The sequence below is a fragment of the Martes martes genome (assembly GCF_963455335.1).
Source record: "Martes martes genome assembly, chromosome: 5".
NCBI classification, from domain to species: Eukaryota; Metazoa; Chordata; class Mammalia; order Carnivora; family Mustelidae; genus Martes; species Martes martes.
The window spans coordinates 87,967,119-87,985,451 of NC_137892.1; the positions used below are offsets into that span (position 1 = coordinate 87,967,119).

An 18,333-nucleotide genomic window follows, 5' to 3' on the forward strand; every position below is an offset into this window, starting at 1 on the left:
AGAGAGAAAGGGAGAAGCAGGCTCCCCGCCGAGCAGAGAGCCCAATGCAGGGCTCAATCCCAGGACCCTGGGATCGTGACCCAAGCTGAAGGCAGAGGCTTTAAACCCACTGAGCCACCCAGGCACCCCCTTTTTCTTTTTTTTAAGTAGGCTCCACACCCAGCACAGAGCTCAATGTGGGGCTTGAACTTACCACCCTGAGATCAAGAAATGAGCTAAGATCAAGAGTCAGATGCTTAACTGACTGAGCCACCTGCCTGTCCCTCACCATTTTTTCTTAATAAAATTAACTTATTCTTGGTAAAATTTTGCTCTCCGTTTACATATGTAAATTATTCTAGTTCCCTTTTTATAATGTTTCAAAAATTTCCTATATTATTTTCTGATGTAACTACAACATATAATCCTCTTTGGAAATACATTCATATTTTTCTTAGTTTTATACATTATATATATATTACATAATTACATTGAGTGAATATATGGATTATTCATTTTGAAATTATTTTATAAGGTTAATTTATGCAGATAGTAAATTTGCTGGAGTAAGATGTCCTTAAAATTTCATTCACAAAAATAATTTTAATTAGGCAACAGTAAAAGATTTTCTCACCTAATATCGCTAATTTTGAAAGGATTGGTTTCATAAAGTTGCATATTTGTGAATGTTACACTTTTTTTAAAAAAGATTTATTTATTTATTTGACAGAGATCACAAGTAGACAGAGAGGCAGGCAGAGAGAGAGGAAGGGAAGCAGGCTCCCTGCTGAGCAGAGAGCCCGACTGGAGGCCGATCCCAGGACCTTGAGATCACGACCGGAGCCGAAGGCAGAGGCTTGAACCCACTGAGCCACCCAGGTGCCCCTGAATGTTACACTTTAATGTTATTTCAATTCTTTAAAATTTTCTATGTGACTATATAATGCATACACTGATTATGGCATTTGGAATATTGAAATAAACACACAATGAAAAGCAAGTTTCCATTTCAATCCTTCCACAAAGAAATTATGCAGTTTTAAAGTAGTCAAACTTCATATTGTAAAGGTCACTTAAACCTCTGTGATAATTACAGAAAAAGAATACAAGATGTAGAACAAATTATTATCATTAAAAAACAAAAAGTACCATTACAATAAATTCTTTCAGGGGAACCTGGCTGACTCCATCAGGTGAGCATGTGACTCTAGATCTCAGGGTGATGAGTTCAAGCCCCACACTGGACAAACTTATGTTAAAAAAAATTCTTTCAGCAATTTGAAAAGATACCATTTACTGAAGCAGTTACCAAGGAAGACCAAGCAAAAGGCTGATTCTTAAGAAATGGCAACCTTTTTAAAGCCTCTGCCTTCAGCTCAGGTCATGATCCCAGGGTCCTGGGATGGAGCCCCTAATTGGGCTCTCTGCTCAGCAGGGAGCCTGCTTCCTCCTCTCTCTCTGCTTGCCTCTCTGCCTGCTTGTGACCTCTGTCTGTCAAATAAATAAATAAAATCTTAAAAAAAAAGAAATGGCAAACTTTTGAGCATAAAATTAGTAATTTTTTCCATAAAATGGAAAATTCAGGATTCGCCTTTCCTCCTACAGATACAAGGATGATCAGAAAACCTCTAATCACTAATGTTTAGAGTTCCAAATAATAAGAAAATCCAGTGACTTTCCCCTCTTTCTTCAAAAAATATAGGTAAGGAATGACAGCGAGTGAGAGAGACAATAGCATTTCTTTTTCTTGTGTCTTCTATTAACTATGGGAGGAAGAGGAGGATTTTGCATTCAAAAAATTTGAAGGAATTTAGATAATGATTGGAACTTCTGATGAATTCAATGAGTCTCTCTTCCCCTCACCTCCCCTCCACACTATTTTTCTTACAATTTTCAAGTATGCAAATAGTCATGACTAAGTACATACAAGGAATTAGACATGAGGAATAAACATTTAAAAGGATGGAAACTCTACTACTGAAATCAGTGAAGAAAGAAGGCTAGTAGCAGTTTCTTTGTTTTAAAGGATGACAATTGTCTACGTTAAATTTAATGTTTACTTACATGTAAAAAAAACTCAAAATAAATGAGGCAAACTGGGTAAATTTCATTACCTATGAAAAAAGATATAAGAAACGGATATAATACTTTTTATGTGAAGCAAGGAGGAAACTCACTACTTCATAAACCTGAACTTGGTGTGATAATGCTATTATATGTGACATAACTACTCCTGGCTCACCATTCTACTTAAAAAATGGAAGTACAGCTTTCTGATGGGCTATGATGTCCTTAAGACAACTTATTACTCTTAGAAATGTAATATATTTTCATATAAATACGAAAAATTGGATAGACGATGAAAAGGAGTAGATACTTAAATAGAACTCACCGGCTTTAGAGTTTCAGGATGGGAAGTCGACTCACTGGAATTACAAAGTGGAAATAAGGCCCCGGATGAATCACCGCAAAGTAGTATATCTTGTCCTGAACTCAACTGCTCATTGCACTTTAGAAAATTAAACTCTGTCTTTCCAGTATGGGCAACGCACAAATTGTAGGAATAAGGCAAAGTCCCTTCACTGTAGTTGGGAGGAACCACAGGTCCTGACTTGACACAGAGACCAGGCTGAAAACAGCCCCAGGAGGCAGAGCTGGAGGAGCTTCGCAGGCGCAGAGCAACCGCCAGAATCACCGCGAGGAGGAATAGCACCGAAATCAGGGCCAAAGCCACCACCAGGTAAAACTGCAACTCAGCCTGAGGGTCAGAGGGCTCCGGGTGGTCGCTGACATCCGGCAGCACCTCCTGCAAGCTGTCGGCGAAAACCAGGAGCAGCGTGGCCGTGGCCGAGAGCGGCGGCTGTCCCCCATCCCGCACAGCGACCAGCAGGCGCTGGCGGGCCGCGTCCCGGTCGCCCAAAGCACGCGCCGTGCGCACCTCGCCCGTGCGCAGCCCCAGGCTGAAGAGTCCCGGCTCGCTGGCCTGCAGCACGTGGTACGACAGCCAGGCATTGTGTCCCGAGTCGGCGTCCACCGCCACCACCTTGGTGACCAGGTAGCCGGGCTGCGCGGCGCGCGGCACCGTGTCGAACAGCGCCGAGCCGTCGGGCCCCAGCGCCGGGTACAGCACCCGCGGCGCGTTGTCGTTGCGGTCGCCCACCAGCACGCGCAGGCTCACGTTGGCGCTGAGCGCGGGCGAGCCCTGGTCGCGCGCCTGCAGGGTCAGCTCGAAGGCGCGCAGCTGCTCGTGGTCGAAGGCGCGCTGCGCGAACACCCCCCCGCTCTGCGCGCTCACGGACACGTAGGACGCCAGCGCCCGTGGCTCCAGGTCGCTGGCGACGATGGAGTAGGAGACGCGACCGTTGGGCCCCAGGTCGGGGTCGGAGGCGCTGACTTGGGCAATAGAGGCTCCAGGAGAGTTGTTCTCCATCACGTGAACCACGTAGGAGGCCTGGTGGAAAACTGGAGCGTTGTCATTGACGTCAGTGATGATCAAAGTGACAGTAGTGGTCGCTGAGAGGGGCGGCCTGCCCCTGTCAGTGGCTGTTATGGTGACATTGTATTCTGGGGTCTGTTCTCGGTCCAGAGCCCCATCTATTACTAACTTATATGAATTTCTGGATGAAGAGATTATCTGAAAAGGAACTTCACCCTCTAATCGACAATTAACCTCCCCATTTTCCCCGGAATCTCGGTCATATATTTTGATCAAAGCAATTAGTGTTCCTGGCGGTGCGTTTTCCAGAATCATTTCCGCTAGAGAATGGAATGTAATTTCTGGACTGTTATCATTTTCATCTTGAATGTTAATTTCAACTGTACATTGCGCAGCCAGTCCTCCACCATCCCTCCCTTCCACCACTATAGAATATTCTTTGACTTCTTCGAAATCCAGCATCTTTAGAGTTGTAATTTCCCCACTCTTTGAATTCAGACCGAAGACTTGCCCCGTCCTGTAGAACGAATAAGTGATTTCAGAGTTGATGCCCTCGTCTTGGTCAGTGGCTGACACCTGTACCACTGCGGTGCCTGGGGGCACGTTTTCTCGAAGACTTACTCTGTATATGTCCTGCTTGAATACAGGGGAGTTATCATTGGCATCAGTGACCTGGATCCGGAGCTCAGTGGTACCGCTGAGTGGCGGATCTCCACCATCCAAGGCAGTCAGAACTAAACGATGGTAACTCTGTTGTTCTCGGTCTAAACGTTTCTCCAATGCCAGTTCTGGGTATTTACTACCATCTTGTTTCTCTTTACTTATCAATGAGAAAATAGGGCTATGAGAGAGTTTATAAATCTGAAGGGCATTTAAGCCAATATCTGCATCTTCTGCTGTTTCTAATATAAACCGAGTGCCTGGCACAGTAGACTCACTTATTTGCAGGTCAAAGGAAGTTTGGGTGAACTTGGGGGTATGGTCATTAACATCTTCGATGTCCACACTCACGTGATAAAAGTTCAACGGATTTTCAGCAACAGCCTCAAATTCCAGAGTACAGGCTGTCTTCTTCCCACATATCTGCTCCCGGTCTAGCCTGCTGCCCACAAGTAACTCCCCGCTCTTGGCGCTCACGGTGAAGTAAGCCTTCTCCGAACTGATGCGCAGTTGTCGAGTCGGTAACTCATGCACGCTCAGTCCCAAATCCTTGGCGAGGTTCCCCACCACCGAGCCCTCGGGCATTTCCTCGGGAATCCCGTAGCGGATCTGCTCAGACAGCGCCGGCCAGAACAAAGACAGCAGGAAGGGAAAGAGCACCGGCCGCCTCTCAGCCCAGCCCCTCTCCGCAGCGCCGCTCCCCATCCCTCTTGCTCCCTTCAGGTTGCTCACCGGCCTGGAGACGCCGGATCACAAATAATCTCTGGGCTGCAGATGTCCAGAGCTCCGAACGGCCTGTAAGTCCTGTGTGAGGGTCAGGGTTTCCGCTTTTCCACAGGAGGAAGTGGTGTAAAGGCTCGGGCTAGCGAGTCGGATAGGGAAAGTGCGCTGCGGCTGCGCGAACCGATCGCCAGTGCCCAAGCTCTCCATTTTGGCCAACAGCGGCGCCCACAGTCCGCACTAGGACACTGCAGCCTCTAATGCTTCAGTTTAACCAGCTACAATAAGTACAACCCTGAGCATAACTGAACAAGCCACGTTTTTATGTTAATATATTTAATATCTTAAATTACAAAGCCTTTTAAAGGTATTTTTTCTCTTGTTTCCAATTTATTAGAAATATGTTGAGTTTTTATAGAAACCTACATATACTGGTCCATTTCACCCTACTACATACATACATTGAACTGTTGCCTTGTGCTAAGTACTGCCCTTGTCAGTAGCAATATAAAAATGAGTAAAACAGACGTCTTGACTTCAGAGAGCTTATCACCTACTGACTTCACAGAATTATTTTATTAGGTATAATATGTGAAACAATTTTAATCTTCTTTCATTGATACCTAAATGTTTCCCCCAACATTTGTACATTATTAATGCTGTTTCATGTTACATATATTAGAGAATACTAACACTGTTGGAAATTATTTTGTAAAGTTGTGCAATTTCATACAACCTCAAACATCTTCTGATAATATTAACACTCTCTTTTAGAAATAATTTCTTGGGGCACCTGGGTGGCTCAGTGGCTTGAGCCTCTGCCTTCGGCTTGGGTCGTGAAATCAGGGTCCTGGGAGACCCCGCATCGGGCTCTCTGCTTAGCAGGGAGTCTGCTTCCTCCTCTCTCTCTGCCTGCCTCTCTGCCTACTTGTGATCTCTCTCTCTCTCTCTCTCTCTCTCTCTGTTAAATAAATAAATAAAAATCTTTTTAAAAAAAGTATTAAGAAATAATTTCTCTTTACTCTTTTGACTATCTAAGGAAGTATTCATTCAAAGAAAAAAAAACTCTCTCCCTATGATGTAGCCAAGAGATTATTTACTCTACCTTCTTCTTCATGTCTAAAAATTACTTGGATTATGTCATACCCAATATAGTACATTAATTCATTCTTAAAAGTCACTGGGGAAATGTTTTTCTATTCTTCAATACACAATCACAAAAGGATATTTCAGTAGATCACATTACTTTCTTATCTATGTATCTATGTTATACTGAAGTAATGACTTTAGAATTGAACTTACGGTAAGTTTATTCATATAAATTTCCTGGGGAAATGACATTTGTTCTATTTTACTCCATGTGTTGAAGTTTTTTTTTTAAATTTATTTATTTGACAGACAGAGATCACGAGTAAGGAGAGAGGCAGGCAGAGAGAGAGGAAGGGAAGCAGGCTCCCCGCTGAGCAGAGAGCCCCATGTGGGGCTCGACCCCAGGACCCTGAGATCATGACCTGAGTCGAAGGCAGAGGCTTTAACTCACTGAGCCACCCAGGCGCCCCCATGTGTTGAAGTTTTTTAAATAATCAGTGAATGTTTCGAATAAGAATAAGTACTTTTGTCAGGACAAGTTTCCAAACACTTTTAAAAATTGTGAAGTATGAATAATATAGTTCTCCCCTCAAATGTCTGTGCACCCAAACGCTACAGAAAATATGAAGTTAAATCCCACCCACAGTATGTACAAAATAGGAGGAAACACTACAGAGCCCTTGGGAAATGCCCATTTTATAACTAACAAATGCTTTATTCTGTTCCTAATTCTCATGTAATGACAAATCAAGAGTTAGCACTGTTAAAATGCTATAACAAGGAATACAGAAGATATATAATTCAGATGGAATCATTTTTTATTGAACTGATCAGCTTGTTTAGAATCTATTTATAAATGAAACTTCTTAAAATCAACATTCTCAAACTCTCTCACCATGTGAACACAGCACATTTCACACGGCTGTTCAAAGAACTCATTGGAACTTACTGAAAACATCTTTTGTATTTTACAAAATGACATTTTATTTCAAACATAATCTTGTTGTCTTTATTTTTGGTGGGGGTAATGGAAATTTTAGATTTTAGATTCTATGTCTTCTTTAGTATGAGCTCTTGGAGACAACTGACATATAAGGGAACCAGTTTCACCTACTACCAAGTTCCACCCTTTCAAATGTATTTATGTTCTTTTTTTAAAAAAGATTTTATTTATTTGACAGACAGAGATTACGAGTAGGCAGAGAGGCAGGCAGAGAGAGAGAGAGGAAGCAGGCTCCCTGCTGAACAGAGAGCCCGATGCGGAGCTCAATCCCAGGACCCTGGGATCATGACCTAAGCCGAAGGCAGAGGCTTTAACCCACTGAGCCACCCAGCTGCCCCCGTATTTACGTTCTGAAATATAATAAGAAGTATCACAGTTTTGAAGGGTACTGATGCAAATACAAAGCTCATAAAAGGGGTTTAAAGTGAAAAATCTCCAAAAGCCTAGAAAACTTCAGATCTTCAAGATCCTAACCCTAAAAGAATCCCAAAATTGTAAGATGTATTTTACGTTTACTAAGCTAATACAAGGATTTAAAAGTCTCAGTTATTTTTTTCTCAACTCTAATTAGGAATATATATTTTCCAAATAGAAAACAAACTTACCATATGTGGTTGAGTAACTAATTCTTTTTTTAAAAGATTTTTATTTATTTGACAGACAGAGATCACAAGTAGGCAGAGAGGCAGGCAGAGAGAGAGGAAGGGAAGCAGGCTCCCCGCTGAGCAGAGAGCCTGATGCGAGGCTCTATCACAGGACCTTGAGATCATGCCCTGAGCCAAAGGCAGAGGCTTTAACCCACTGAGCCACCCAGGTGCCCCAGGGTAACTAATTCTTAAGTGAATGAGTGAATAAGTGATAATTATAGTAACATATGGAAAATAAAAAATTATTATTATGTTTTTCTTCTTTTAAAAAAAGATTATTTATTTGAGAGAGAGAGTGTGAGCATGAGCGGAGAGAGGTGCACAGGGAGAGAATCATCAAGCAGAGTCTCCACTGAGCCAAGAGCCCCAACCCTGCTTGATCTCACAACCCCTGAGATCACTACCCAAGCAAGAAACCAAGAGTCAGAGGACAACCAACCAAGCCACCCAGGTACCCTAATTTTTTGTATATTTTTTTTAAAGATTTTATTTATTTGTCAGAAAGAGAGAGAGAGAGAGAACGCAAGCAGGGGGAACTGCAGGCAGAGCAGGCAGAGGGAAAATCAGGCTCCCTACTGAGCAAGGAACTCCAACCAAGCTTGATTCCAGGAACCTGGGATCACGACCAAGCTGAAGGCAGACACTTAATGGACTGAGGCACTTGGGTATGTGTGTGTGTGTGTGTATGTATGTATGTATGTGTATGTGTGTATATATATATATATATATATATATATATATATATATATATATATATTTTAAAGTAATCTCTACACCCAAAGTGGGGCTGGAATTCACTACCCTGAGATCAAAAATCTCATGCTTTATTGACTGAGCCAGCCAGGTGCTCCACATATGGAAAATTGTTAAAAGACTGAGAATTGACATTTAAACAATCTTGTCCAAGTCTTTGGAAAGCAAATGAAGCAAATGATCACGATTAGAGTTCAATTTTATAGTACCAGCACTAAAATAAAAAAACTTTGTGTTTCACTTTTAAAAACCTTTTAAAACTATCTCCACAATGTGTGTTTTAAAACATAAATTTATAAAAAAATATAATTCCTCTCAGAATTAAACGTGAACAAAGAACTGAACTCACCTGAACAGAAGCAGCTTCATCCTTATATTGACAAAAATCTACCGATGTTAACAAGGAATCATTTTTCTCACAGCTCTCCAGACTGATTAGCGTGTCCACGTAGTTGGGCTGGGGGAAGATGAGGTGACTCTTGCGCGAGTCCGCGGTGAGGGAGACCTCGTGCGAATAGGTCTGCAGGAAAGTCCGCACCCCGTCCACGCCCACGAAGTGCGAGGCCGGCACGCCCACCAGCCCGCCTCCTGAAGCCTGGAGCAGACGCGACGCGTGCCAGCGCCTCAGCCTGAGCGCCAGCAGCACGATGACGAAGGCGAGGAAGACGCAGGAGACTGCCGCCACCGCCACCACCAGATAGAGCGTGAGGTCCGCATCGTCTGGGTCGGCGGGGGTCCCGATGCTGCCCAGGTCCGCCAGGACGTCCGGGATGCTGTCGGCCACGGCCACGGCCACGGTGAGCGTGACGGTGGCCGACAGAGGGGGCTGCCCGTGATCCTGCACCGCCACCACCAGGCTCTGCTTGAGCGCGTCTCTGTCCAGCAGGGCCCGCGCTGTGCGCACCTCGCCCGTGTGCAGCCCCACCGCGAAGAGCCCTGGCTCGCTGGCCTTGAGCAGGCGGTAGGACAGCCAGGCGTTCTGGCCAGAGTCTCTGTCCACTGCCACCACCTTGGTGACCAGGTAGCCGGGCTCTGCAGAGCGGGGTGCCAGCTCCACGCCTGTGGAACCATCAGTGGGGAGGGTGGGGTACAGAATCTCTGGTGTGTTGTCGTTCTGATCCAGCACAAACAAGATCAGTGACACGTTACTGCTGAGTGGAGGGTCCCCGCCATCGCTAGCAGTCACCAGTAACTGCAAGTCTCGTATATGCTCATAGTCAAAGGAGCACAGAGCATATAGGAGGCCTGTGTCTGAGTTGATGGAGATGTAGGAGGAGAGAGGGCTCCCCATGATGATGTCCTCGGTCACAGAGTAAGTCACCTGGGCATTTTTGCCACTGTCAGGGTCATGAGCCATCACAGTGAAGACAGAGGCACCTCTAGGGTTGTTCTCTGGAATATAGGCTGAATAGGAGACTTGAGGGAAAGTGGGTGGATTGTCATTGATATCGGCCACATACAGGGTGATATGAGTTTCAGTAGATAAAGAAGGAGTTCCCAGATCTGAGGCCATCACTGTGATATTGTACATAGAGATGTTTTCTCGGTCCAGATAGTTCCATGTCACCAATCTATAATAATTATCTATTGATTTTTCTAGTTGAAAAGGTAAATTATGAGGTGTGTTACAGACAACTTGACCATTCTTCCCAGAGTCTCGGTCATGCACATTCAAGAAGGCAACTACTGTTCCAGGAAGAGTATTTTCCAAGACTGGGCTAAACAAAGAGGTAATGATCACTTCCGGTCTATTGTCATTCACATCTTCCACTGAAATGAGCACTTTGGTCCTCCCCAAAAGTGCCCCCACATCTTCAGCTTGTATTTCCATTTCATAAAATGCACATTCTTCATAGTCTAGACTCTCTGCTGTCAATATTTCCCCAGTATTTTCATTAAGCTGGAATAATGGAGATTGTTTTTCACTAATTTTCCAGAATCTATAGGTTACCTCTCCATTGGCTCCCTCATCTGGGTCGCTAGCACTTACAGTAAGCAGCCGGGTGCCCAGGGGCACATTCTCTGGGACTTGCACTCGGTAAATCGGTAGAGCAAAAACCGGGGCATTGTCGTTTGTATCCAGCACTGTCACGTGGACGTGCACTGTGCTGGAGCGACGAGGATCACCGCCGTCTGAGGCGATGAGGACCAGGTGGTGAGCAGCCTCTTCCTCGCGGTCCAGGGCCTGCTCCAGCACCAGCTCTGGGTGTAGAGTTCCGTCGTCTCCAGTTTGCACGTCCAGGGAGAAGTGGTGACTGGGGCTGAGCTGGTAGCTCTGTAGGGAATTCATGCCCACGTCGGGGTCAACAGCCTCTGGGAGCGGATAACGTGTTCCAGGCGCAGCGATTTCATTAATTTTCATTTCCAGATTCTCAGTCTGGAATTTTGGGTTATTATCATTGATATCGGTGATTTCTATTTCTATCCCAAAAAGTTTTCCTCTGCCCTCAGCCAGGATGTTGATATTTACTAGACACTGTGTGCTCTGAGCACAAAGCTCCTCCCGATCTATCCTGCCCGCGGTGAGCAAGCTGCCAGTTTTCCGGTTCAGAGCAAAAAGCTGCGTCCTACCTCTGGAGACGATGCGGACTCCGTGCTTCGCCAGCTCTTGTGACTCCAGATTCAGGTCCTTGGAGATATTACCCACAAAGGATCCTTTGTCGCTCTCTTCTGGCACCGAATAGTGGATCTGTCCTCTCCCGATTTCCCACAGCGTGCCCATGAACATGCACAGCAGGACCAGCTTGCCGCGTTTCCAGTAATTCTTTGGAGCGGCCATTGTTCTTTCACTACTGAATCCACTCATCTTCATTGGGCATATGCGTCTTGTTTACCTTTTTGCTGCAGCTGTGGGAATCATCTTATAGAAAACTGGAGTGTCTCAGATGTAAGGACAGAGTTCCGCTGCAGCCCTGCAGCTGGTTTGTGGGATCTGCCGGTCTTTCCGAGATCTGAGCCTTTAGTAACCGGATGGCATTTGGTTACATTTATCTCCAAATAGGTGAACAGCGGCGCTTAGAGTCCTAAGCAGTTACTGCATCCACTTAGATGTGCACTAGTGTATGTTAGATTATTGAGGGAGGAAAAAAAATACTTGCCTTTTACAGCATGTTTTGAATTTATTTGTCTCTGAATTCATATGTTAAAAGTTGTTGCCAAGAAGCATGGGATTAAGTAGGGTTAAAGTTTTACAAAGAATTATTAAATGATCCCCAAGGATTTATGGGATTGTCTCACATTACTCAAATTTCTGGAATATGTTTACTCTTAAAATGTAAATCATTAACATTTCATTTCTTACTATGCACTGAGCTTTATTGTAAATCTGTTATCGAATAAGTAAGGTCTCTAGTTGTCACTGGCAATAAATTCATTTTTAGACTAAAGTAGAACTATTGAACATGATTCACTCAGAAGGTGTTGTATTTGATGTAAACCAATTATCATTATAGTAAGCCTTCAGCAGAGTTGTTGCTTTTTAAATTTTCTTTTTAAAATGCGATTTTAATTACATATTGATATGTTTTCAAATATTGTTAAATGTTAACAGGATACATGCTTTCACTTTTAAGTTTCCTCAGAGATTATATTATTTTGCTATTTCACTTATTTATTTATTTTTAAGTAATCTCTACACCCAGGTGGGGCTTAAACTCACAACCCCAAGATCCAGAATTCTATGTTTTACCAACTGAGACAGCCAGGCACTCTTGTTTTGTTTTGTTCTAAGATTTTATTTTATTTTATTTTATTTTATTTTATTTGAGAGAGAATGCGAGTGGCTGGAGGAACAGAGGAGGGAGAGGGACAAGCAGACTCCCTGATATGCATGGAGACCAATGTGCAGTTTGATCCCAAGACCCTGAGATCACAACCCAAGTTGAAGGCAGACTCTTAACCAACTGAGTCACCCAGGTGTCCCAGGCAACCTTGATTTGTTACTTTATTTAAATTCTGTATTTTTTCTATTTGAATAGAAAATATTTTTAACAATACAAATGAATACAAAATGAAAAGCAAATCTCCATCCTACTCTTCCACAAATGAGAGATGATTACATTTTAAAGCAGACTCAATTAACTTTGTGAAAAAGACATGTATTCTAAAGTTAATTTTGCTTTAATTAGTATTTTTTTTCCTATAGAGAATCTCTGCTGAGTGTGGAGCTGGATCTCAGGATCCTGAGATCATAACCTGAGTCAAAATCAAGAGTCAGACGCTTAACTGACTGAGCCACCCAGGCGCCCCCTTAAGTAGTATTTTGATCAAGAGAACCACAAAGAGGGAACACATAATTATCATCAAGCAATCGAAAAGTGTCACTACCAAAAAAATTATGTCTCTTTTCTTCAGTTTGTAAAGTGGTCAGTGACTGAGCATCTGCTAACAAATCTAGCTAAAGATGAAAAATGTATTATCATATCTATATAGATATCATATACATATATGCTAGTATGTACATCAGATTGGCAATTTTGTCTAAAATTTGAAGAATTCAAGACTCCATTTTTCTCCTAGAGATAACAGAATGACTAGAAGTCTTCTGGCTATATGTGGGCTGCAAAAAAAGACAATTTAAAATTATACAGGTATGTGTGAAAAACCTATGCTGCAAGATAAAGAAAATGCTTTTGTCTTCTGGTGAGCATACTGGTCTTACTGGTAAGTAAAATGCTTTTAAACACCCACACAGTTCATTGCATATAACTGGAATGTGCCCATCTACATTAAAATCCAGGTTAAGATACTTTATTCTAGGAGGCTTTAAAACAAAGTAAATAGAAGAAACAAAATGGTAAAATCAGTTATGAAAAATATCTAATTTTAGCTTTTTTTGTTTTAAAGGTTTTTAAAATGATTGCCCACTTTAACATTTATACTACATCCAGCTAAAAAAGTATATTAGGTAATAGGAAGAAAAACTTAGGAAAAAATCTCATTAGCTTTTAGGAGATGGCCTATAACACTGATTCCCTTCCTAGATAAAACCACAATCTCACTGCTCCATAGATCTGAGCCTGTCAAGGCATCCCTAAAAGAGACATAACTGCTCCTACTTTAACTTCCCTTGAAGAATGGTATGATAGTTTTACTTTTTAGAGAAACTTTTAGATCTACAAAGTGTATATTTTTCCATGAAAAATAAATAATTGGGTAGATCATACGAAGCAGGTTATGCTTAAAAGAAACTCACCAGATGGGATGTTGACTCACTGGATTTGCAAAGTGGAAATAAGGCCCCAGATGAATCCCCGCAAAGTATGTCTTGTTCTGAACTCAACTGCTCGTTGCACTTTGGAAAATTAAATTCCGTCCTTCCAGTGTGGGCAACGCACAAATTGTAGGAATAAGGCAAAGTTCCTTCACTGTAGGTGGGGGGAACCACAGGTCCTGACTTGACACACAGACCAGGCTGAAAACAGCTCCAGGTGGTGAGGCTGGAGGAGCGACGAAGGTGTAAGGCTATGGCCAGAGTCACAGCCAGGAGGAAAAGTACTGAGATCAAGGCCAACGCTACGACCAGGTAGAACTGCAGCTCAGCCTGGGGGTCAGAGAGTGTAGGACGTTCGCTGACATCCGGCAGCACCTCCTGCAAGCTGTCGGCGAAAACCAGGAGCAGCGTGGCCGTGGCCGAGAGCGGCGGCTGTCCCCCATCCCGCACAGCGACCAGCAGGCGCTGGCGGGCCGCGTCCCGGTCGCCCAAAGCACGCGCCGTGCGCACCTCGCCCGTGCGCAGCCCCAGGCTGAAGAGTCCCGGCTCGCTGGCCTGCAGCACGTGGTACGACAGCCAGGCATTGTGTCCCGAGTCGGCGTCCACCGCCACCACCTTGGTGACCAGGTAGCCGGGCTGCGCGGCGCGCGGCACCGTGTCGAACAGCGCCGAGCCGTCGGGCCCCAGCGCCGGGTACAGCACCCGCGGCGCGTTGTCGTTGCGGTCGCCCACCAGCACGCGCAGGCTCACGTTGGCGCTGAGCGCGGGCGAGCCCTGGTCGCGCGCCTGCAGGGTCAGCTCGAAGGCGCGCAGCTGCTCGTGGTCGAAGGCGCGCTGCGCGAACACCCCCCCGCTCTGCGCGCTCACGGACACGTAGGACGCCAGCGCCCGTGGCTCCAGGTCGCTGGCGACGATGGAGTAGGAGACGCGACCGTTGGGCCCCAGGTCGGGGTCGGAGGCGCTGACTTGGGCAATCGAGGCGCCTGGAGGATTGTTCTCTGCCACATGAACGACATACGAAGGCTGTTTGAAAACTGGCGCGTTGTCGTTGACATCGCCAATGTGTAGGGTGATGCTTGAGCTAGAGGAAAGGGGGGGCTTGCCCCTGTCGGTGGCTGTGATAGTAACATTGTACTCAGGAGTCTGCTCACGGTCTAGAACTCCATCTGTCACTAATTTATAGGTGTTTATCGAAGAAGAGACTATTTTAAATGGAACATCACCTTCTAATTTACAAACAACTTCTCCGTTGTGTCCAGAATCCTTGTCACGGATTTTAAGCAAAGCAACGTGTGTTCCCAGCTTGGTGTCCTCCATAACGATATCCCGCAGAGACTGGAATACCACTTCTGGGAAATTGTCATTTATGTCTTGGACCTCTATCTCCACGGTACATTGGGCAATCATTCCTCCACCATCCTTTGCTTCCAAAACTATGGAATATTCTTTGACCTCCTCAAAATCTAACGTATGTAGAATAGTAATTTCCCCCGTAATAGAATTCAGGTCAAACTGGGTGATCTGGCCTGCTTCCGTGAAAGAAAAAGTGATCTGGGCATTGACACCCTCATCCTGGTCAGTGGCCATCACTCGAAGCACAAGGGTGCCGGGAAGAACGTTTTCCGGAACAGCCACCCTGTATAGCTCTTGGCTAAACACTGGAGGGTTATCATTGGCATCAGTCACTAGGACCTGTATCTGGGCAGTACTACTAAGGGGTGGATCCCCGCCGTCCAATGCCGTCAAGATCAACTGGTAGGATTTCTGCTCTTCCCGGTCTAAAGGCACCTTTAGTACCAGCTCAGGGTATTTACTGCCATCTAATTTCTCTTTATTCACGAGTGAGAAATGATCATTGGGGCTGAGCCGGTAATTCTGTAGTGAGTTGGTACCAACATCTGCATCATGGGCAGATCCTAAAATAAATCGAGCCCCGGGCTTTGTAGACTCACTTATTTGCAGGTCAAAGGAAGTTTGGGTGAACTTGGGGGTATGGTCATTAACATCTTCGATGTCCACACTCACGTGATAAAAGTTCAACGGATTTTCAGCAACAGCCTCAAATTCCAGAGTACAGGCTGTCTTCTTCCCACATATCTGCTCCCGGTCTAGCCTGCTGCCCACAAGTAACTCCCCGCTCTTGGCGCTCACGGTGAAGTAAGCCTTCTCCGAACTGATGCGCAGTTGTCGAGTCGGTAACTCATGCACGCTCAGTCCCAAATCCTTGGCGAGGTTCCCCACCACCGAGCCCTCGGGCATTTCCTCGGGAATCCCGTAGCGGATCTGCTCAGACAGCGCCGGCCAGAACAAAGACAGCAGGAAGGGAAAGAGCACCGGCCGCCTCTCAGCCCAGCCCCTCTCCGCAGCGCCGCTCCCCATCCCTCTTGCTCCCTTCAGGTTGCTCACCGGCCTGGAGACGCCGGATCACAAATAATCTCTGGGCTGCAGATGTCCAGAGCTCCGAACGGCCTGTAAGTCCTGTGTGAGGGTCAGGGTTTCCGCTTTTCCACAGGAGGAAGTGGTGTAAAGGCTCGGGCTAGCGAGTCGGATAGGGAAAGTGCGCTGCGGCTGCGCGAACCGATCGCCAGTGCCCAAGCTCTCCATTTTGGCCAACAGCGGCGCCCACAGTCCGCACTAGGACACTGCAGCCTCTAATGCTTCAGTTTAACCAGCTACAATAAGTACAACCCTGAGCATAACTGAACAAATTATTTTTATATATCTATATATTTAATGACGATTGATTCATATCCTTAGCTACAGAAACATACCAAATTTCTAGGTTTTCAGGGTAATCCATATGTTGACATAATTATTCCTCCATCTGCAAATCCACACTTTAATAGATGACTATCACACAGACTAGGCCTAAAGGATTTCAGAGTACAGTAATTTTGAATACTTATCAATTAGCAGTATATGAATAAAGTTTTGTTCTTCTTTCCTTGTTTCTGTTTTTCTTGATTTCTTTCCTTTTTGGGTATCTCTATGTTGATTCATTTCAACTTTTCAGAAAGCATCAGTAATGCTGAAATTGTCTTTAAAAGGGCACAATTTATACTTACCTCTAAACCTTTCTTTATTTCAAAATAGTTTCAATAATTTCTTTATAGTAATATTATCTGATGTACACTTCTATCAGTGAAGGAAATGATAGCCGGAAAAAACTTTAGCCTATTCCCCCTCCTTTGCATTGCACAATTATTTTCCTGGTCATAAAATATAACATCAACCTTCAAAGTTACCAGAGAGATATATTTTGCCTTCAAACACAAAGTTGCTAACCTTGGTCTACCGCAATGAGGTACTGGTTCTCACTTTTGTGCTTAAATACAATATCCCATGATGACCTCAATTGATGAAATAGTCCTTAGAATATTCATTTGCAATAGCATACTGGGTTTAACAGTTGCTTCTCTCCTTTGTTTAAAAATGCTTTTAAGTATCCAATGAATCTGGCTGGGGGAGTCTCCTTTTCAAAATACCTGATAATCATATTTCTGCCCCACAAAGTATCAGTAATATTGTCTTCTCCCTAAGCTTTTTATACATCTGAACCCTATAAAATATATGAAGCCCACTTCCACACTATTGCACATCCTCTTTTATCCAAAATACCACCAATGCTATGTTCCAAAAAAAATTCCTTCTATTTAATACTGGAAAGTGTAAACATAGCCAGGAAAACAGCCTATCATCCTCCTTCCTATTGCACAATTATTTTCCCAGTTGCAAAATGTAACATCAATCTTCAAAGTTACAAGGGGAATAATATTTTGCATAGTTCCTAGTAAAGAAGTAAATCCACATAAACAAGATTACTTGTCATCAACCCCTTCTAGCTGCTGCTAGTCAACTGAAATGCTGGCCTTCACTGAAATGTCATATAACAAATATAAAAGTAGTTAACCCCAGACTGGGTTATTAGTAACTGAATTTTTCAGCAGATCCAATAAATTGAACCAATTTCTGGTCTAGGACCTGAGTATTTGGTTGTTTCATAAAGCAAGCACCCCCAATCTCCCACTAGGAGAGACAAACACACTTCACATGGCTGTACCACTAAAATAGTGCAATAGAGTTTTGTTTTAAAACATCTAACTGCTTACTTCACAAGTGTCACTTGAAATGACATTTTATGTCATATTTTTTGGTTTCAGACAATAACCTTTATTGTTGCATTAGATCCATATCATTGATGTAGATCTCAGCAAAGCTTGATGCATACATTTCATTCTTTTAAGATTTTGTTTATTTATTTGAAAAAGCAAGAGAGAAATAAAGCATGGGAGGGGGGTGGAAGGGCAGGGGCAGAGGGAGAGGGAAAAGCAGACTCCCTGCAAAACATGAGGCCCCACTCAGGGCTCCATCCCAGGATTCTGAAATCATGACCTGAGCCAAAGGGACTGAGCCACCCAGGTGCCCCACACATTTCATTCTTTAGGCATTAGTCTAGTCTTCTAGCAGAAACCAACTTTAATAGACTATTATGCTTTAAATACACCAGGAAGTGAAATATCACTTCCCACCTGTCAGAATGGCTAAAATAAAAAACATAAGAAATGACAAATGTTGGTGAGGATGTGGAGAAAAAGCAGCCCTCTTACACTATTGGTGGGAAAGCAAACTGGTGCAGTCACTGTGGAAAACAGTATGGAGGCTCCTCAAAAAGTTAAAAATGGAACCATCCTATGGTCCAGTAATGGTGCTAATGGGTATTTACCAAGATACAAAAACACTAATTCAAAGGAATACACCCACCCCTATGTTTATAGCACCATTATTTAAACTAGCAAAATTATGGAAACAGCCTAAGTATCCATTGACTAATGAA

General features: G+C 44.0%; 1 protein-coding gene across 10 annotated transcripts in view; it reads right to left on the bottom strand.

Moving 5' to 3' along the window:
- LOC308343026 (protocadherin gamma-C4) overlaps positions 1–18,333 on the bottom strand; it is a gene marked incomplete at its 5' end in the record, with an annotated part of 174,801 nt that overhangs the window by 109,177 nt on the left and 47,291 nt on the right. The window contains one exon of one of the 10 annotated variants that reach the window (XM_080803834.1): positions 13,482–15,878. The exons of 5 other annotated variants lie outside the window; for them this stretch is intronic. In XM_080803834.1, coding sequence (XP_080659960.1) covers positions 13,482–15,878 — 2,397 coding nt within the window. Of the gene's footprint in view, positions 1–2,371; positions 4,781–8,636; positions 11,100–13,481; positions 15,879–18,333 lie in introns of those variants that run through there. 4 more of the 10 variants (XM_080803829.1, XM_080803831.1, XM_080803833.1 and 1 more) reach the window with 4 other exon arrangements.